We start from the raw sequence: 21,862 nt of genomic DNA, 5'->3' as shown, positions 1-21,862 counted from the left end.
ATTTACACCTCTCTCCCAACAGATCACCAACCCCTGGAGGACAGAATCTGAGTCTTATTAAACTTCACATTTATATTTCCTGGAAGCTAACAGGGTACCTGGAGCATGGTAAATGCTTTAAAATTGGTTGAATAAAGCACTGAATCCTGTCTAGAGAAGAGAGAACACAGGTGAAGTAAGACATCCTACAAAAAGAGGACCCTGGCTGTTATGTCAGGAAATAGCTGTCTGGTATTTGTCCCTTGTGTTTCTGGACCTCAGTTTCCCTCCTGTCCTAGAAGGAGTTGGATTAAGTGATTTTTCCGGATGAAAAATTCAGTAATGCTGAAGGCAGAGAAGGAAACACCCTGCCCATCTGACCCAGCCTAAATACCCGCCTCAATTTTACAGTCAAAAATAAATTCCCTAAGATTGAGTGTCAAAAGAAACAGCAGCCCCCACCCCAGACACGTACAGTATTTGCCAGATCCATTGACAAAAGTGACTTCCCACGCTTTGCCCACAGAGGGCATCCCTGCTCATTGATATGTAGACCAGGCGAATGCAGCTGCTGGAAGCCTCCCCGACCGCTCTTTTTTTCTTCGCCGGCATCTCTCTGCCCCCACCCCCTTTCCCGAGGAATCTTTGCCTGATCCTGTTCGTTTCCCTCCGGTCTCCGCATTTTCCCTTCCAGCCCTCCACTTCTCCGGATCAATGGATAGTACGGCTCCAACTCCCAGCTCACACACCACTGGCGGACACCCCAGTAACAAGTGAGAGCGCTCCACCCCGCAGCGCCCTGCCTCTCCTCCCCAGGTCCCCCTCGGCTCTTGGAGGAAAAACCCAACAGCATCCCCAGGTTTTGCGCACGGATTTTTCTCTTCAACTTGACCCAGCCTCGATCTTTTGATGCACAGCCCAGCCACGGGATTGCCTTCTGTCTCCTCTTGGTCCCTCCTGGATAGTCTGTTTATTGCTGTTTCGCAAGCCCCGTGGAGAGCTGTTTTCCCTCCTCTTGTTCCCTCTGTTTCCTTGAGTTAGTTTTCCGAGGTTTTACCGGGGCTCGAGATCTCTTGGACCGAATGGAACTTTTTGCTGCCTCTTTTTGCTGCTGATTCTGTCAGTGGACGAGGAAAAAGGCTTCGGAGGCAGAAGAGGCGCAGGGGAGGTGGAGAAAGGTGGAGGAAGAGGACGAGGAGGAGGAGGAAGCCGAAGGGGCTCGGTGCGTGTGTGTGCATGTCTGCATGCGTGTGTGAGTGCATGTGTGTGAGTGTTGCGGCTGCCCAGGACCCCCGGCCCCGAAGGTGTTGGCTGAAATATGGAGAATAGTCTTGGATGTGTTTGGGTACCCAAGCTGGCTTTTGTACTCTTCGGAGCTACCCTGCTCAGCGCACATCTCCAAGTCACCGGTAAGAGGTTCTTTCCTTTCTTCTCTTCGCACCCGCCCCCCCCCTCACACCCCCCTTTCCTTCTCCTCATTTCCTTTGGCGAGTAGTGGAATTGGGGTAGAGGGAGAAAGGGCAAGATGTTCAGAGCTCCGTGTGTCCCCCATTTCCTCACCGATGATAAAAGATGGGAAGTCTTTTTTTTCCCCTGGGGGTGGAGGATGTTGGCAGCTGGGGAAAGGGGCGCCCCTTGGCTTATTAACAAATCGGGTGCTTCTCACATCTTTGCTTTTGCAAATACTTGCATTGGTTTGGAGAGCTGGCGGGCTGGGGCAGGGAGGAAGCAGGTGATGGGGACTTCTTGAAAGGAACCGGGTTGGATCCTTCAAGCCTTGCAAAGCTACGGAGGAGGGGAATTGGGGCAACAGGGCCAAGTGGAGGAGGTCCTCCAGGGGGGCTTTGAGGGAGTCTGTGCGGAATGTAGATGGTGGGGCTGAGTCGTTTGTCTGTGACGCATCTCTGGTTCGGATTTTTAGACTTGCTGATTGAGAATTCGAGAAAGGGACGCTAATGTGTTTTGGTACTTTGGAGGAGGGGACGGTGGTGCCGAAGGAGGCTGCAGAGTCGCCAGGAAGAGGGAGGCGTGTTCTGTTTCATTTTATTTTTTAACAGTGAATGCAGCTCTCAAGCTAAGTCTCCCGATATCTCCAGGACACTTCCAAACTCCAAATGATTGCTATTCTGGGGAACCAGCCCCCTGGCCCTGGTACTTGGCAAGCGCAGTTCCTAATTAAAAATGGCAAAACTGTTTGGGTACTGGATTGGGTTAGAGCAGGAAAACGAGGGGTCAGAGGGCTGGATGCTCAGGGCTGCGGCAGTCTGCGAATATGGAGCCGGAGGTTTCGACAGCCAGAAGAAGAAGAAGAAGAATTTTAACAAGAACAGAATGATGCATTGTAACAGTCTACTGGTTTAGCCGGCCTTACCACAAGTGTAGATGGACATTAGGGTATGGGGAGTGGGCCCGACGGGGACGAAGGGAGAGCAGCCAGCTGAGCATTCAGATCCCTTCGGAAATGACCTTTCCCCAAATCCCAGAGAAGAGGAGCCTCTGGCAGGGGCCAGGCGTTGGTGGGGGCACCCCAACATGTGGCTTGGAAATTAACGGAACAGAATGCAAACCGTGTCCAAGCCCCCAGCCTCTCGGGAGCCTGAAGCTCCGGCTTTCTCGTTGCTGCGAAGTGCTGCGTGGTCCAGGGTTGCGAGCGCCAGCGGAGAACGTGCCTGTCCGATGGCTAGGGATTCAGACCCTCAAGCGCGAGGCTCCCCAAATTTTGACGTGGCCCAACAGGAGCAGGGGATCTGCGCATCCACAGCGACCCGACCCTTCGCCTTCCTTTGGCCTGACAGAGCGAGCGAGCACAAGCCAGCGAGAGGGGGTGTGTGGGGGTGTGTGTGGTGTGTGTGTGCCGGCGCGGTGCACGCGTATCAGCATTCGCTCCCCCAGCAGCTCGTCTGTCCTCCCTCCCTCCCTCTCAGGCTGGTCTCCTCCTCGGGGCTCCTCTCTCCCGGAGCTTTGTCCTCAGCAGTTACTCCCAGAAGGTGGGTGGGGGACTATCCCTGCAGTAGAGCAGTAACGAAAAGGTGTCTTTAAAATTTCCTCCTGCTACCCTCAGACACTAGATGCTGCAGCAAGGAGCACCCTCCCTCTGCACAGATTGACTTGTGCTCTCGGGCCGTTTGGTAGAAGGCCAAGGAGGAGAGAGGAGAAGTTCAGAGGGGCATCCTCGCTGGGTAGAAAGTCTATGGAGCCAGGCCTGAAATGCGTGGGCTGAAAATACAGCATTAGACAAGGAAGGTGTGCAGAAATGGACAATGACGTTTTGTCAGTTACACGAAAATATTTCAAAGCCCTTTCCCAACTGTCTTTGGCAAAGGGTGGGGATAAATGAATGGAGATGGATTTATGTATGTTTTACTAATATCTAAATTAATTAAATATCCGCCTTCCCACTTATTTAAGTTTCTTGTCTAGAAAGTTAGGACCATATATTACTTTATTTTAATTAACTCCTCAACGGACAAGCCTATGATTGAAAAGGCAGACAAAAAGATACATATACAAGGGCAATGCCTGTGGATAGGCTTGTGGGTCTAAATCTGTAAGCTCCTCTATACTTCTAAATCCATTTGTGTTATTTGCGAATGTGATATAGTTTGCACCAGTCCCAGGAAAGTGGATGGTGCAGTTCTGAGATATTGCTGATTCAGATCACTCTGATCTTTGCTCCTTAATCTGTTTCTCCTCTTTCTCTAGTAGCAATTTCCCCTCTTCAGGGACATGGCAGGGAATTGATGACGAGGAAAGCACAGTTCACTCTACGAAAGGACCAGTAGGAGGTGCCCTTAATTAAGGCCAAGAGTCTAGTTTACCGGCAGTGAAATTCCCATTCAGCAGGATGTTTTTAAAGACTTTGTTGATTGGTGACAAAGGATTATGGAGACAAGTACAATAGCACTGGCTATTTTCCCACTTCTAGATAAAGTCTGAAACTGCTGTAGATTTTTGTGTAATCATTAGGACCTAACAAAGAGCATCCCTGGACAGTGTTGGCATAGGATGGGGAAGTGATGCTGGAGGAGGAGGCTAGTGGCTTTTTACTTGGCTTTTTGTAAGATGCTGTCTTCTTATATATTTGCCTTGAGCCCCAAGCAAAGGCACTAAGTAGAGGCCTGGCATCTCAGAAGAGATGAAAATTTTCGATGGTAATGAATGCAGTCGCAAGTATACATGTTAATTTTAATTAATGCTTCATATATATGTTTGGGTTGCATTCGATTAAAAACATCAGTGCGCGTTTATGTCGTCGGGACGTGGTGAGATGAGGCTTGCTACTTTCCCTATCCGCATCTTTCTCATCCCCCGCAACCAAAGCAGATCCGATGCCCCAGGTCTGGCTTTGCTGTTGAGTGGAGCATGATAGGACCTGAGGGCGCCTGGGCAGCCCAGCTGTCCACTGCTCTGTGAGTGCTGCGGTATAAATCACCAGGGACCTGTCACAGCATCCATTTCCCACACAGCAGCCTTGCCCTCTGAGTTATGAAGCATGTGAAACAGCCACCACATGTGTTATATGTGCATATATTAGGCTTAGTGCATTTTCTTTAATGTTCTTAAGAGCTGGGCTGGCTTGAGCTGCTGATAGGCATTTTTTTTTTTTTTTCCCCCTGGGGAGAGATTTATAACTTTCCAGTGTGTATGACTTACATTTATTCTTGGGCAAGTTAACCTTTCAGCAAACTTCCTTATTGTTTTCATTGAAGAGAAAGATCCTATCTAAATTCTTCAATGAGCCCTACTGGAAGTTTTTCCCGGAGTACAGGATATTTACAGGCTGTAGTACGATTTTCTCAGCAATGGGGAGCTTGATGAGATTTGAGGAGGTGATTTGTACATTGAAGGGGACATTTTTACTTGTTTCTGGAGAGGGAAAGGATGACACTGCATCTCCCAAGGGAATTCTAGCACTCCAGTTATCCTCAAAAGCATCTTCTATGAGAGGAAATATTTCTTCCTCTCTGGCTTACATTTCTTCTTTCGTTCAATAGTTTGAAATTTCTTCAAATGCATATGATTTGCTCCTAGAATGTTTCCTGCTGTATGTAGTGGGGTCATCGAGTACTATCTTTCTCCTTTGGAAACAAGCTCTATTTTCAATCTTAACTTCTCAACGAAAACACTTTTCATCTTTAGGTGATGCTGCATGTATGTAGGTAGCGCTGAATTTCTGAACAGAATATTTCTTTCCATGGAAGACTGGGCCCCGAGATTACAATTTAAAGCAAATATTCTTACTTTTTCTTTGGAAAATTTGCCATCTGAAACTTTGCTTGTGAAATTTCTTTTTCCCCATACTCTGCCAAACAAAGTAATCCTGTGAGGAAAGGATGCAGTTGTTTCTGGCATTTGCTTATATTAAAAGCCAATCATATACAAGGAAGAGAGCATTTTCACCCTCCGTGCCTCCTCCCCAAACGTATGACTTCAGGGGGGAATTGAGCTAGTGCTAAACACATAAAGATGCTTCTGGAAGCCAGTGTGCTGTTTCACTGGTGAGTGAGCTCTTCTGGCCTGGCTGTGGATCTTCCTACTTCCTAAAGATACGGCCTGTGTTGCGCTCAGAAACGTGCACTGACTTGGGAACACATTGCTGTATTTTGGTATTTGTTACACAGCTACTAGCTCAAATGATCGATTTTTGGTGGAGTAACCTACCTCAGATGATAATCTCTCACATGAACTGTATACGCAAATTTCGGGAAACCTTTGCTTTGCCTGAGTAAAAGGAATAATGACATAAGCCTGCCAGGGATTACTGGATTAATTAACCAAAGATAAAAAGTCACTTGGTTCTGGAAACATACCATAATCCCTAAAGTGGAGTGATAATACTATGTGCACATTTACAATTCATAAAACGTAAACGTGGAATCTTCTTCTTTTTTTCTCTGTTTATTATGATACTCAAGAGGAGGATTGAAGAGTTTCGTGAATTGTCACAACAGTTATACCTTAATGAATTGTAGCCTGGGATCTCACTAAGTCTTGATTGAAACACACTGAATTAAATATCAACATGATGCCCGATGAACTGTTCTGCAGCCTGCTTGCTTCTCTCCAGCCTATCTCTACAGAATTATAGCTCTAATCTCTAAACCGTATGGCATCAACACTGCCGCCCTTCATACAACCCAGGAAAACCTTTCTCACTGTGCATCCAAGGTCCTGATCCACAGGCACTGCTTTTAACATGCTGTACTACACTTTGCAAGGTCATGGGGATTTGCCTGAAAAACAAATTTTTAAATTTTCATGCGTGTTTCTTTTTGGGGGAAGTTAAACTACCTGTATATTCTAAAGACAGCTAAGTGGTACTCTTACTATAGGAGACTAACTAGTGGCCTCTCAGCCAGTATCATTGAAATGTCATAGCTCATAGAGCATTAATGGGAGGTAGAAATGACCACCAGGGGAGGGTAGATTATGGCAACCTCATCATGCTGCTTTTTTCCCGAGAGGGCGTTACCTGCTTGGAATAATAGAACTTTAATTTTCTTCAAAGTTACTACTTTTCAGAGATCAAAGCACTTCTTAATGGGTATTATAAAATCAGTAGCATGGCTCTGACCCCAAAGCATTTAAGATATTTTCCTTCAAAACAAGACCTCAAATAAAGCAAATGTTAAACTTGTCAGGAAAAAAAAAGATGAACAGTCCACATTATTTTCCCTGTAGGCCAATTGAAACGTGCAAGATAAAATGACATGTTACACATGCCAAGTGGGTAACAGCAAAAAATAAAATGCAGACTATTATACACCTTTATAATTGTAGCACGAAGGTAAATTACAGTGCCTTTTAGTATCCCACAGTTTGCTTCCTCCTTCAGTAGATGGCTGATTCCTTCTATTTCTCTGCTTTAGTGCTGGGCTAACACACAGAAATCTAGGTTGGCTCATTGATGACCAACATTACTATAGAGTTTTAAAGTTCTTTGACACATTTTAGCCTGAGGTTAAAAAACCAGACCTCCTTAACTCAACTGTTAAGTAATTTTTTTTTTTGTTTTGGTGGTTTAGAAATGCCTGACCTTCTCGATGGTATAGTTTAGAAATACATAATAATGTGTATGATTGAATATAGTTCTTCGTTTTCATTATTGATGGTGATTTGCCAATGGTTATACCAGTACATGTTGCTTTTTTATAAATAGTTTGAAACAACCATATTATTCACAGCTTTCATTTCTTGGGGGAATAGTTCAACCAGAAAACATATAAATCATTCCATATTTATTGATCATATTTTTAAAGTTTATTGTTATGACATGACCTGGGTGAGGAAATTTCTCTTCTTTCCTAAATTCCGTGAGCCCAGTGCCTATAACCTACTTCTTATTTTTGTGAGGTACTTTAGCTTAATTTCACACATCCAAATTCTCTGACTTCTTACTTGTTCAGCCGTTTCACGGTTTCAAGAGAGGAAGGCCCTTTATACCACTTGTGATTATTCTGAACGATTTAACGGGTACGGATTGCAATTTGGAGATTTTGCTCTTGTCTTTTGCTCATCCGTTACAGACTAGTTCTTGCCAGAAGGCTACTTTTGGGCATACCTAGGACAAAAGTGTTCCACTGAATTAACTGAATCTTTATGATACAATCTAATGAAAATACCAACTCGTTAGTGTATCTTGACCTGATAGGAGAGCTTATCAATACCAACATTACTCTGGTATCTTAAATGTTCTTAAATTGGCTTTAACATTTTTATAAGAGAATAAATGAATTAAATGGTTGATATAAATGTTATTTACTCTAGTTAGTGTTCTTAGTACTGAAGTTTCTTGTTAAACACCAACGTTTCCTGATTTTACTAATTTTTTAAGCCTTTAAAAATGTTTATCCACTCCCTTAGCTTCCTTTTAAGTATGTAGAACATAATTTAACCTGTCCTTAACCCCAGGCATTACTGTGGCTCACTTATTATATTATCTGATCTTATAGGGATGATTTCTGAAGATATTGCCTCATGGAGGACTGTTTATTTCCCATTAAATGGCCACAGACTATTGCTTTGTTTTCCTAAGACTTTTATTACTGATTTGTAGAATGCGATTTATCTACTTGTTTGTATCCAGCTGGAAGTTCCCCCTGTCATAAGACTTCTTCAAAGAAGGTTTTCTCTTTTCTACTTCTGATTTGCTGAGAAATAGGTGACTGTGTTTTGTTGAGATGTGTCTAAAGTAAAAGAGGAGATTCTAAATCAAGTCCTGAGTCCCTCACTAGCTAACTGGTTTTCACTAATGGGTTTGTGGCATTTCTGAGATCTGCTATTACTTTGGATGCCATTTTTCTTTATGTTTTTCCTTGTTAAATGAGGTTGTGGACTAGACAACTTCTAGTTATATTACTATTTTCAACATTATATGATTTATTTAAGTTATGAGCATACTATATATATATAGTGTTGGGTATAATTAATAATAATAACATTGATCACAATAATAATTTTAATGAAGCAAATAACCCATGTACCCACCCACAGTTTTCTTAATTTTATATTAATTAGTCCCTTGCCTTTTTATAGTTTTGCTACACATGTTTGAATCTCTTAACATATGATTTTGCTTTGCCTGTACTTGACCATATAAAATAAATATAATGTGTGTATTCTTCTCTGGTATGTAATTTTGCTAAACATTAAATATTTGAGATTCATCTGTGAGAATGCATATGGCTGCACTTCCTCTGCTGTATTACATTCCATGATATTAATTAACCACACTTAATCAATCTACCATTGCTGAACTTCTGGGAAGTCAGTATTTTGCTGTTGCCAATAACATATGAACATTCTTATCCATGTTCTGTGGAACAAATTTGCCACCATGTCTAGAGTGCCTGTCTAGGGATGGAGTTGCTGAGTCATAGAAAGGGCATGTTTACTTTCAGGGGACAGTGACAAGTTGCATTGAACTTTGCATTGAAACTCCCACCAGGAGCCTAGGACAATCTTCTTTGTTCCATGTCTTCACCAGTACTTGGTGTTGTCATTTGTTTAATTTGCCCTCATCTGCTGGATATGGATTAGCATCTCACTGTGGCTTTAATTTGCATTTCCCTGTTTGCTAATAAGGTTGAAAATTTTTTCCCATAAATTTATTGGCCATTTGTGATTTTCAGCAAGGTAGTTCTATGATTCTGTTTTTCCAACTGAACAGCCGTTTGCTTTGTGGCATCACTACTATTACTGTTAGTAGTTATTCTGTTTTTCCTACTAAGCAACGTTTGCTTTTGGGTTTAGATGCAGTTGGTCACCTAACTTTTAGGAAGTTGTCGCCTGATACTGTATCATGCTTACTTTAGCCCAGACTTTCCGTAAACAGCTTTCCAGCATGAACACTTATTTTAGACTGGAAGAGAGAGCCTTAGTCACTGGAGGATCGTTGATTACTTAGAGTAACTCTTGCCATGTCAGTATCCTGCTTTATCCTATTTATTATGTCTATGCAGCATGTCACTTACAGGGAAACTGGATCCTGAGGTGCCAGGCTTAATTTGAGGAACCTTACAAATCCCCTGAATATGACAGAACTCAAAGATGACTAAATCACAGAATTATAATGCTGGATAGCAAGTACGAGTTAAAATCCTAATCTGGCATTTGAACTTGGGTATGTTTCCAGTATGGTAAAGTACATAGGCCCAGGATCATTGTTACATATATGACTGTGGCTTTCAAACAAAACCCATGCTTGCACAAGGGCATACGCACACCTCCCAGTTTTGGGGGGGAGTCCCTAATTGTTTCACCCCTTCCCACGGGACAGACTTAATGAAGGGCCCTGGATGGAATAAAGCCTTGGATATGCTAGCAGTGGCTTCTCTGGGGTGTTGCCTCTGTGCCGACTCATTAGAGATGTGAGCCAAGGCTGAGACATTTAAGCAAACCCCTTGCGCCCGGAGTCCTCAATCCATTGTTCCCACATCTTTGCTCAGCCTCTTGGGATCCCAGAAGAATATAAATTAGAGAGAAAATCTGCAAAGCTTTCCTTTTCATGTCTAATGTCTGGGCAGAGCTGTTCCCTGCAGGACAATTTCTAGTTATTTTCCCTTCTGGTTTGAGACGTCTCCAGGGATGGTTTGTTCACTGTTTCCCTTAAAACTTTTCAGCAGCATACCAGTTCTCGCTGTTAAAATTTCCTCTTACAATTCATCGTAGATCGTCCTGTTCTAAATATCCCTCCTGTCACTCCTGTCACCCAGCTCCTGGTTCCTGTTTGCCCTCCTCAGTGGCATTCTGTGTCTTCTGTGCTGAAGCCTGTTAGATAATTTTAGCCATAAATCATTCTTGCCTCCCCCCTGAGTCTTCACTTAACCAGACTGTAAATATTTAGTTCATTTAATCTTTCTTCATACCTCTCCAGAAGCTTAATCATGTTTATTTTCCTTACCTGAACTCCCTCTAGTTTGTTTATATCTTTCTGGTAATCAAGTGCCCCAAATTTAATGCGCTCTTCTAAGTAAGCTCTCCCAAGTCATACATTAGGAAATACAGATTTAGCCTAGCGTTTACCTTATTGTACAGTCATTCATGGACACGCATTTTGTCTCTCAAATTTTAAGTCCTCATTTTTCAGGTAGGACTATCAATGCCTGACAAAATCATTGAGGTATTATAAGGATCAAATAAGATTAAGACTTTTATTCAAGATAATAGTTACTAAACGTTTACTATGGGTTACAAAGAATTAAATGAAAGGCTTGAATGTGTCCCTGCCCTCCAAGAGTTTATCACTAAGAGAAGGTGACAGGCACAGACATAGCTAAATGGGTTACAAGGCAGAACAAAGTACTCATTAAGAGAAGAAGCACAAACTAAGTGGGGTAGACTCTGAGAAACGTCAACTACCATGTCTATGCATTATATCATTAATATATTAATGCTAGCCAGATGGGGTGACAGAGCCAATTCATTCGTCCTTGTAACCATACATTGATTGACCAAAACAAAACAAAAACAAAAAGAAAGGAGTGTAAAAAGTTGTCAGTCATGTTTAAACCAATCTCACGTTTGGCAAGAATGAGGAGATGGAGTTTTCTGTGGCAGATCTGGCAGCCTGTTGGTATACATACATCCCCAGACCTCCGTGACCCTTTCTTTCCTTATTTATTGAGTGTGTGCCAGGTATTGTGCCAAGGTGGTGATAGAACTTTGAATGCAGTGGATGGAAATGCTAATCAAATAAGTATGTTAATAAGTCCATTATTTCAAAGGAGATAAGCCTTTGAAAGAAAGAGAGTATTATAGGAGAGCAGCTCAGATCCAGCTCAAAGAAGGCTCCCCTGAGAAAGTTGTGGTTGGCACCCGAAGAATAAGTAAACTTGGTTAAAGAGGGGACGTTTAGGGAGAGGCAGGGGAAAAAATGCTAGTGAGAAGGGTGAGTGCAAAGGCTGTGTAGTGGGTGTAGGCATAGTGAATGCAAAGAAAATGAGTGTAACCAGATCCAGGAGAACTAAGCATGATGACGGCTTGGCTGAGGCTGGAGAATACCCTTGGATCCTCTCTTGAAGACAGTAGCTACTCATACTAATAAATATTGGTTGAATGAATTGAAATGAATTCACAACAAAGACCTTTTTCTAGTTTCAGCACAGTCATTTAAAAATATAAGCAAATTGCATAGGTAATCCTTGCCCTGATTTTCTTATTAACTATTAGGTGTGAATTTATGAACCTACCTATCTCACATGTTTAGAAATACCTATGGGGTTGTGTGGACACAATGTAACATGGGAGGGAAAGATCTTTGCAAAGTGTAAAGAGCTAAATGAATACAAGTGATTATTAATGAGCATGTGTAACAGGCTACTTCCACTTTGAAAGCTATCACTGAAAAGAGAGAAGCAGGACTTTACCTTTTCTATTCAAGTAAGATTGGCACGGAGACATTTCTTTTTCCTGGGGCCTCCTTTGAAATGTGCGTCTGATAACTAGAGGTGATTTTTTTTAAAAAAAGGAAACTGAACCTAAGATTTAAAAATGTTTACAGTTTATTTTTTCAAGATGCTCCTGTTGTTGTATACATTTTCTTTCTATTACTGTTCCTTAAAAAAAAATGGATGAGTGTTCTCCTAGCTTTAAGTTACAGCTCATTTAGAAGCCATTGAGCTCGCATCCTCTTTCTTCCACTGCTGCCAAGTTGCAAAGGAGTTGGCTGCATGGTCCTGTGGTCTTGGATTATGATGAGAGACATGGCACAACCTGGGGGAGGGGGGGAAAGCCTGTCAGCTACTGGACTTGACCTCGACTTTCCCAGTCTGTACAATGGAGGCAAAATTGACTTCTCTTTCCCATCTCTAAACTGGAGATAAACTCACTCCAACAGTTAGATAAACGATATCCATTCCAATGCCTGACCCTTAAATGTTCTCTAAAGGCTAGCTGTGTTTAGTATTATCCTACTATGGGCTAGATTTATACTGGAATAGTCTACATATAGCAAATTTCACAGGCATGGGCAGGCCACTCTAGAACCCTCCTCAGTTTCATTGTTGTAGTTGATTTCAAAGACTTAGAAATAAAATGTCAGACTCTAACAGCAGTTTTGAAATCAAGCCCATGCTTCGTGTAGTGGGTCGTGGTTTAGTCGTCCGTGGTCCACGCCTTTGCTAGATTCAGAGGCTAACAGATTCAGCTAAGTTAGACCTGACACAGTACAATATTGATCATACTTGGCACCGTATGACGTACCTCCTGTGGATCCCTCATCCAAATTAACCTCCTCCTTTAACTCCTGTTTGGTTAACCACGTCCATTTCCTGGAGACCCATTGAGTCCAGCATCTACTTAGCATGAACACCTGGAGGCTAGTGCTTGCTTGGTTAACGTGCAGTGCCGGGTGTAATTTGCCCTGAGAATCTTCTCTCTGAAGAAGACACTGTCACCTTGGCTAGGTTTTAGTGCCCGGCTCTATCCTGTACAATAGAATTAGAATCTCTGAGATGAGGCCCAGCACACATAGTTCTTAAATCTCCATGGATTGTCCCAAAGTGTAGCCAAGTTTGAGAATCAGTGTCCTAGGACCTTGCTATTCAGAGTGTGGTCCATGGACCAGCAGCATTTGTATCTCCCAGGATCTTTTTAGGAAAACAGAAAGTGAGTTCAGACCTCGACTTACTGAAGGAGAATCCCAGGTGACTGAGAAACACTGCCCGAGGAGACTGAAAACCCACTGATGGAAGTGACCCTGGGCTCGATTTCTTTGTAAAAATCTACTCAACGGGAAAAGGCTCCATCCATGCTTGTTTAATCGTAGCTTGAAGCTTCTTTGGAGGACTTTAGCTTCAGGAACTGGCCCTGGAATGGCGAATGACACCAACATCCAAGAGCCTTCTGGTGTGTAATTTAGCAGCTAATGTATTTCTTGGAGACCATGACATGTTTCATTTTCCTTGAGATTAAAGACACTTGAAAATGCTCTGAAAATGCTCTCTGGGTATTCCACCTGCCTTTTCCCTTCTTATCAATGCTCAAGGAAGAAGGCATGTTGTAAAAGGGTCTGCAGCTTTGCATTCCATATTTTCTCCTCCCTCTATCCCCTTTCCTCCTTAAAAATACTCAGATGCAGGGAAAATGGCAGGCACTCGAAAGGGACACTGGGGCCCTTAGTCCGTTCTCACCGTCCCTCCTCTGCCTCTTGGGTCTGATGCTAAAAGCTCACAGGTGCTCAAAGTGAGACCTTGCCAGCGACCCCGTGCTGACTCTCATCTTTTGATGGGGAACGGTCTTCAGGGCATGAAACAGACCAAATGCTCATTTGCCGGGGCCTCTGTGGCAGGGGGAGAAGGGGCGTAACTGAGGGTTTTGAAGGAGAGTAAAGCTTTACAGACAGAAAGCTCAGTGCGAGGTTTTGAAGCTTTTTGCTCTGCGCTGCCTGGCAGAGAGAGGAGCTTTAACTGGCGTGCTCGAAATCAGACTCTACAAGAAGAGAACCTGGGGGTTCAGCTGTGCAGATTGGATCAATCTGAATGAAAATCACTAGTGTTCCCCTAGGTGAGAGAAGTTTAGCGCTTCACTCATGAAATGTAGGCCCTTTTCACGTCCTGGTAGAAAATGAGTAGGGCTTTTGTGAAAGGTTACGTAAGGCTGCTGGGTTTTTTTTCCCCCCTCTAGAGTAAAATTCTGTTTATAGAAGAGTGAAACCGCCTCTTGGGGAAAAAATGCATTTCATAGCCTATAGCTTAGGAAACATAATTTAATCAATCTTCAAGAACGAATTAAAGGAAGAGAAGGAGAACAAACTCGTAGGCGGAGGGAGTAGGACATACAAAGAGGAATAGGCCTGTGGGAGAGCTTGATGGCTCTGGTCCTGATGCTTCAGCATTTAGGGGGCAACCAGCTGTTCCTGTTTGCCTAGGACTGAGAGGCCTCCTAGGAAGCAGGACTTCCAGTGTTAAGAGTAGGACAGCCCCAGGTAAACTGTAGTGTTTGGTCACCCTAAATTAGGTACCTGGGGGTGGGGATGGGAGTGGGGAAAATTCTGAAGGGTCTTCAGCAGTGTCGTGGTATTTTAGCCAACATGCCGTTAGCCAGATGGAAGAATAAGTGGGGGCAGGCTGCAAGGCCTATTAAGAGGGGGTTCTTCCATCAGAGAACATGGGTGCCCATTTGATGGTTTACAACTAACTTGTACCTTGGCTATCATATTTGGGTCATAGAAGTCCTTACCCTCTAAACCTGCGCTAACATAAAATTTGATGTCCAAACTTGAAGGTTTTCTTTTATTTTTTTGCCAAGTACCTGGTCCCCAAACTGTCAGAAACAGCTTATTTTCAGTATCAGGATATATTGGAGATGGTAGGATAATTTATTTATTGGAGAATCATGTCTAATACTTTTGTTTTAATGTGTCTCATATAATGCTGGGTACATATTAATTATCTAACAAATACTCACTAATTGATTTCCATATAATGGTTATTCTCAAGTTTGCACAGAATCTGAAGTTACTCTTAATGCACAAGCCATGCAAAGTTCAGTTAAGGATATATTACATTTCATATGAGTACTCAGCTTTTTCCAGAGAATTTTATTTTATTCTCCTCTTCCCTTCTTTTTGCTTGATTGTTTTTTTCCTTTACATGGCACTCTTACTAATTTTATTGACGCCATTCCAGAGTTCTTGGAAAAAATTCAACATCAAGGAAATCCTGCAAACACTAAAATGCAAGTATGTGAAGTCCATAGAATTTGCTATCTCTTTAAGCCCTGTTATTACTGCATCTAGGGCATTTGTCAACTCACAGGTATGAAAATGCAACAAGATAAAATAGGTGTATAAATACTTCCAACATAATAATCCCAGGGATAGGCTCTGTGTTTTCCTTAGGAGAACCATTCCTGAAGACTGGGTTGAGTCAAAAAATTAAAATACTATTTTTGGGACTTCCCTGGTGGTGCAGTGGCTAAGAATCTGCCTGCCAGTGCAGGGGACATGGGTTTGAGCCCTGGTCCAGGAAGATCCCACATGTTGCAGAGCAACTAAACCTGTGCGCCACAACTACTGAGCCTGTGCTCTACAGCCCACAGGCCACAACTACTGAGCCCATGTGCCACAACTACTGAAGCCCGTGCACCTAGAGCCCATGCTCTGCAACAAGAGAAGCCACCACAATGAGAAACCCACACACTGCAACGAAGAGTAGCCCCCGCTCACCGCAACTAGAGAAAGCCCACGCGCAGCAACGAAGACCCAACACAGCCAAAAATAAATAAATTTATTTTAAAAAAATTAAAATACTATTTTTGTAGAAGTCAATGGAAGCCAAGACAAGATGATGGATACAAGAGGGGCACCCAGGATGAAAAGGTCAAAAAGTCAATTCTTCGTGTGTTTCAGCACATCAGTCAAGCAGGAAAGGACTTCAGCAGTTGTTTGAGATGACCGTCTCATCGTCCTGATGATGAGACAGGGTTTCAGAGAAGTTTGAACACCCAAACCACAAATCTAAGAATGAGTGCCACGAAACGTTTCTGCACACATGGAATTAAATCTTGGCTCTACCAAGATTTAACTTCGTGACCCTCGTTATGATTCCCTCCTTATCCCTAAAACTGGGAAAACCATTGCTGAATGGGTTAATTAAACAAGGAGAATCACACTAAAGGATTATCACAGTCCTTGGTACATAGTAAGCACTAAGCTATTTTTGTTTTTATCTGTTCATTCAACAGATGTTTATTGAGACCATGTTTGATTTATCATATTTGTTGGCTCTTAACGTTGGATGTATAATGAAAAGCATCTTACATACTACCACTGTTTTCATAGAATGAATAGAATGCTTGGGGAAATAAAACCTAGGCAGTTTAAACATGAAAAAAAAAAAAGACAAGCAGAGCTGCAAGACAACATATTATTAAGAACCAAATGATTGAGAAGTATAGTTAGAGGAGAGGAAGAGAGAGAAACGCTGTCAGAAGGGCTTCATGAATAAAGAGGACAAGTCTGGTGGGCAAGGTGTTTGGGTTGTTCCTGTGTGGACACTTCTTTACACGTCCAGGCTCTGAAAGACAAGAGAAAAGATGGTGAACGCTTCACTTCCAAGAGTCAGCCGCCCACTGGCCATGGCCACCAGTTCCCATCACCAGCGATGGCTTCACTAGCCTCTTCCACAGCAGATCTGCGATAGCCAAGGAGAAAGGGGAGAGAGAAATGACAAGGTCATCTGGCGAAGTAGCTTTGGCAGCATAAATAATGTAATTTTAGAATGAAGAGGTTTTATCTGCAAGCCGTTTCCTAATAATTTTAGGGAGGTCTCAGAAGGACAGAGTGCTCAGGAGAAGACAGATCCCATCATGCACCACATTTTGAACTCTGAGATGTAGTAGCTGCAAAAGCCAATTTAGTCCCCAGCACTGCTGGAATAAATCTGTGCTGGAAATTATTGGTTCCATCCTTTTCCTTTTAGGAGAGCTTCAAAAATGTATAGAAAACTTTGGTTCAAGGTGCCAAAATCCTCTATTACTAATGCATGAAGGGTGTTAGCTAGCCCATAAAAGATTTTCTATGCTTTTTACAGCCAAAGGGCAGGTAGCCCAGCACAGAATTTTCAGCTTAAATAGCTCTTCCTTTGTTCTTTCACCCAAAATAGTCATGTAAGATTATGATAATTAATAATTGATGAATGATGATGATGATGATGTTGTTGCCTTATGTTTGTCTGTTATTTTATATTTTCCAATGGCTTTCACATCCATTATCTAAATTCCTCTCCCAATATATCTAAAAAGTGGGCAGAACAGGGAATTCTTCTTACACATTTTGTGAGTGAGGTTGTGAAGACTGGTGGTCCATTACTTGTTTAAGATCACGTAGAACTTACTAGTTCTGTAAGAAAAACCCAAGTCTTCTAACTTTTAATCCATTTACTCACTAGTTATATCTGACACCTTCCAAAAGCAAGGGCAAAAACCAACAAAATGAAGGGCATCTGTCTTTTTGGTTTTCCAAAAGTACATGTACTTAAAAAAATGACATCTAGCATGCAAATCTTAAGTTCTAATAGCATTCTCCAGTAAAAGGAACAAGGGTTCCTTGGAGAAATGGCTGATTCTAAGACTTAGGCTGGAAATATGTAAGTGCCAGAGAGTACAGAAGTTCTTTAAAAAAAAAAAAAAGAAAAAGAAAAATGCACAATGATAGAGTGTGTCAAAGGGACACAGGAGCTAACTGAAAGCTCTCAATGGCCAAAGTTGGAACAATTTGAGCAACACAGTAAATCGAGTAATTTTGAATTATAACTCAAAATACAAAATACATATCATGGGTCTATACTACTATAAATAAATTCCTCAATAAATAAATAAATACATGGAAAAGAGGAGGCAAATCTCTCATGCAGAAGATTTCCAAATACTTTGTATAGATAACCTACCCTCAAGGGGGTGGAGTATAACCCCTACTCTTTTTGGTGTGGACTGTGCACAGTGACTTCCTTCCAGAAAGTACAGGATGCAAGGGGAAGGGGGAGAGTAACTTTACGGGGGGGGCGGGGCGGCGGGAAACTTGACAGATGATCAAGGTCGTCACTGACAATGACAAACCATGATAAGAGCATGTACCCCTGGGAAGATGTGATGACAGTGGCACTTCATCTCTCTGAACTTCCTTTCCCAAACCCATAACCCCAGTATAATCATGATTAGACAAACCCCAATTGAGGAACATTCTACAACATACCTGCCCAATACTCCTCAAACTATCAAGGTCATTAAAAATAAGGAGTCTGAGGAACTGTTGGGGCCAAGGCAAGCCTATGGAGACCAGATAATGAAATGTAATATGCTGTCTTTTGTGGGATCTTGGGACAGAAAAAGGACTTTAGGTAAAAACTAAAGATATCTGAATAAAGTCTGGACTTCAGTTAATAATAATACATCAGAACTGATTCATTAATTTTAGTAAAGCTGCCATAATAATATGTTACTAATGATAGAGGAAATTTAATATGGGATATATAGCAACTTTCTGTACTATCTTCAAATTTTTTCTGTAAATCTAAAGCTATTCTAAAATTTTAAAAGTGATTTTTAAAAACATCCTATTTTGTTTTGTCAGAGTGGAAAAACCAGCAGAGTACTTAATCCTAGTAAACTAATTTCTTCCTCTAAAACAAAGATGATAGTTTCGTTCTTGTGTGATTATTCTGAGCATTATAGATGATGTTTCTATAACCCTTATTATCCCAGTACTTTTCTCAAAGTATGGTTGCATCAGTGTGATATGTGCATCTTTTAAAATGCAAATTGCTAGGCTCCACCTGACACCACCTGAATTAGAATCCTGGACATACCAGGGAGGGACTAGGGAATAGCATTTTTAGCTAAAGTGAGAAAGACTCACTTTCTAGGTGAGTCTTATGCACACTTAACTTTGAAAACCACTGTATTTGGTGTACAATCTCTCTAAAAATTAGCCATGGTAGCTCTCTATTTGTCAAGCCAGTCTTTGAGCTCAGGGTATGATTTTTGAGTCAGGTGCACTTGAGTGTAGATTCCAGCCCTAGGACTTTCTAAATGAGATAAGATACTCTACCTGTCTGTGCTTTAGTTTCCTCATCTGTAAAGTAGAAGAATACCTAATTCAGACAGTGTTTATAACATTTTTTGAGAAAATACATGTGACTTATTTCATATATTCTGTGACCCAGGCACTAAGCACTAAAAAAAACGGAACTAGCAAGACTATACTAGTATTAGTCTGGATTAAATAAGTTAACACATACACAATCTAGATTACTCATTGTCACCAATGCTCCCCACTCTCTAAAACGGGACTTCACCCTCCTGCAGTGCCTTCTTTGCATATTTTTAGGAGTTCTGGGAGGGGAGGTGTGTCATCAATGTGTATCTGGCAGTCTGGCATGCCTGCTGGACTTCTCCTATGTCTTCCCAGAGCTTCCATCTCCTGCCAGGTGTCCTGCCTCCTCTCTTGGATTTGGCCTTTGCTGCTTTGTGTAAGGCTATGCAAGCTCTAGAACCTCTCCAGTGCCTGAGTATTATGTCCAGGGACAGAGTGTCTCTATAGTCTCTTCCTCTCTGTTAAACTTTATCAAATTGCCTGAGTCCCTTGTTTCACAAAACCCTTTAAGACAACAATTCTTTTAACTAGGGTCTGTAACTTTTCTCTACATATGACTCAGATTCATTTGAAGGGCTGATTTGAGGACAGATACCCCATGTCTTATCTCCCTGTAGATTTAGCCTTTCTGTCTCCAGGTCACCAATAGAACTTCTTCTTTAAGTGGTACTTAAATCTCCCCTGTGTAAATGAGCCACTGCAAAGAAATGTCTGTGTTTTCAGATGCATATACCATGGTTAGTCTCACTGACTAACAAAAGTGTAGAATAATAATAACAGACAGTATTTATGAGACTCTGTGTGGTTTAAAGTGACGTGGCAAGGGGACTTCTCTGGTGGTGTAGTGGTTAAGACTTCATGCTTCCAATGCAAGGGACTTGGGTACAATCCCTGGTTGGGGAACTAACTTCCACATTTGGTATGGCCAAATAAATAAATAAAGAGGGAGAGAAGCAAGGAGCTTCAATGGAGAAAATAATTTAAAAAAATAAAGTGATATGGCAGGTATTGTGCATGACATATTTATTGCCCACCTATTTCCTTAATAAAGGGATATTTTCCATTCTATTCAGCAGTATGCCAGCTAAAAGACTCTGTTTCCCCGACTCCCTTGCAGCTAGGAGCATCTGTGTGACATAGTTCTGGTGAATGGTGCAAAATCAGGAGACTCCTTGGGAAAAAGTTTACTCTCCCGACCTCAGAACCACCCCGTTCCTCTTTGTTACTTTCTCCTTTCTTTCTGGACAGCAGCATTGAGGCTCTAAGTCATAGCCATTCTGTATTAGTTCACCTATTAAGGATAATGAGAAGGAAATGAGAAGAAATTTGAGTCCATGATGGCTTTCTTGAGCAACAATACCTTCTTGGGACTGCTCCCTTTAAGACTTCCTGTTAATATAAGGAATAATACCTCTGTTTGTTTTTTTAAAATTTATTTTATTGAAGTATGGTTGATTTACAATGTTGTGTTAATTTCTGCTGTACAGCAAAGTGATTCAGTTATACATATATATAACTTTATATATATATTCTTTTATATATATATTCTTTTTCAGATTCTTTTTCATTATGCTTTATTACAGGATATTGAATATAGTTCCCTGTGCTATACAGTAGGACCTTTTTGCTCTATTTGGTTTTAAACCATTGTAATGAGGTTTCTGTCACTTGCAGTCACACTCAGTCCTAACTGTTGTGTATTACCGTATTAAATTATTTACTCTCACAGTAAAACAATGAGGGAGGACCTGATATTATACCCTTTTACAGGTGGAAAAAGTGAAACACCAAGATGTTAGCTAATTTTCTTATGGCTCTTTGCTAGTAAATAGCAGACCTATGATTCAAATCCTGGCTTCAAAACACACATTCTTGAATTCATGCTGTTATTCTTAGATAAATAGTTGATGTTATTATTATTATATTATTATTTTTATAATATTCATTTTCCCTCTCCTAATGGGTGATATATTCCTACGATCCATTTATTATTTAGACACTTCTAGATTATTGAGTATATAAATAAAAAATCAGTTTTCTGTTAATCGTTTTCAAATGTCACAGTTTTCACTAACAGGTTATAAGACAGCTTCATGCACTTTAATTTCCTCTGAAAAGAAATCCACTGCCACCTTTATAAAAGACTAACATTCCAACTACAACTTTGGAATGCTAATGCTCTACCTTAACAACCGGGCTAAGCTCTGTAATTCACATATGCGTTGTAATTTCTCTCCCATTGTAGTGTGGTAGCATTTCACATAGTTTTGATATATTGTGTAAATTAGGCCAACAAAGTGCTGTGCTATGTCTTCATTAAAATAGAAGATGGTAATAATGCAACCATGTAGCATGGTCTTGCAGCCTTTGAATTATGAACATTCAGTAGCATCTCCTTACTTGTGCTTAAGTTGGCATTTGTGAGCAGCATATAATCAATTAATCAATAACCCAATTTTCTGTTAAAGAGATGGTGCATCATATTTAAAAAAAAAAATCAGGGACCATTGTATGATTTTATGAAAAAGCCCTCTCAGCAAGGAAAGTTGTTTGAAAAACATTGAAAACCTTTATTCGGGGATGATGATTTTGCTTAACTAAGCCGAAAGTGAAATTGGATACAAAGGTTCAGTTCCTGAACCATTTTATTATTTTGCTGCTGCTAGAAAAGAAAGCACCCGTTTGGAATTGCTAGTAAGAATGCATTGTTTTCACTCATGATTAGATATGGGAAAGTGGATTCATGTATAAAATGCACTAATCCTAAAACTTGAAAGTTTAAAACTGACT

At 41.4% G+C, this 21,862-nt stretch overlaps 1 protein-coding gene across 3 annotated transcripts in view; it reads left to right on the top strand.

Annotated features, from left to right (window-relative positions):
* The first annotated feature begins 623 nt into the window (after positions 1–623).
* The window catches only part of DCC (DCC netrin 1 receptor), a 1,166,577-nt gene continuing 1,145,338 nt past the window's right edge, over positions 624–21,862 (top strand). For all 3 annotated transcript variants that reach the window (XM_067014926.1, XM_067014925.1, XM_067014924.1), the window contains exon 1: positions 624–1,388. In XM_067014926.1, coding sequence (XP_066871027.1) covers positions 1,298–1,388 — 91 coding nt within the window. In that variant the 5' untranslated portion in view covers positions 624–1,297. The remainder of the gene's footprint in view (positions 1,389–21,862) is intronic.

The sequence above is a fragment of the Kogia breviceps genome, chromosome 15, assembly GCF_026419965.1.
Source record: "Kogia breviceps isolate mKogBre1 chromosome 15, mKogBre1 haplotype 1, whole genome shotgun sequence".
Lineage (NCBI taxonomy): Eukaryota > Metazoa > Chordata > Mammalia > Artiodactyla > Physeteridae > Kogia > Kogia breviceps.
The sequence above is the reverse complement of the archived record's forward strand: the minus strand, read 5'-3'. Positions and strand labels throughout refer to the sequence as shown.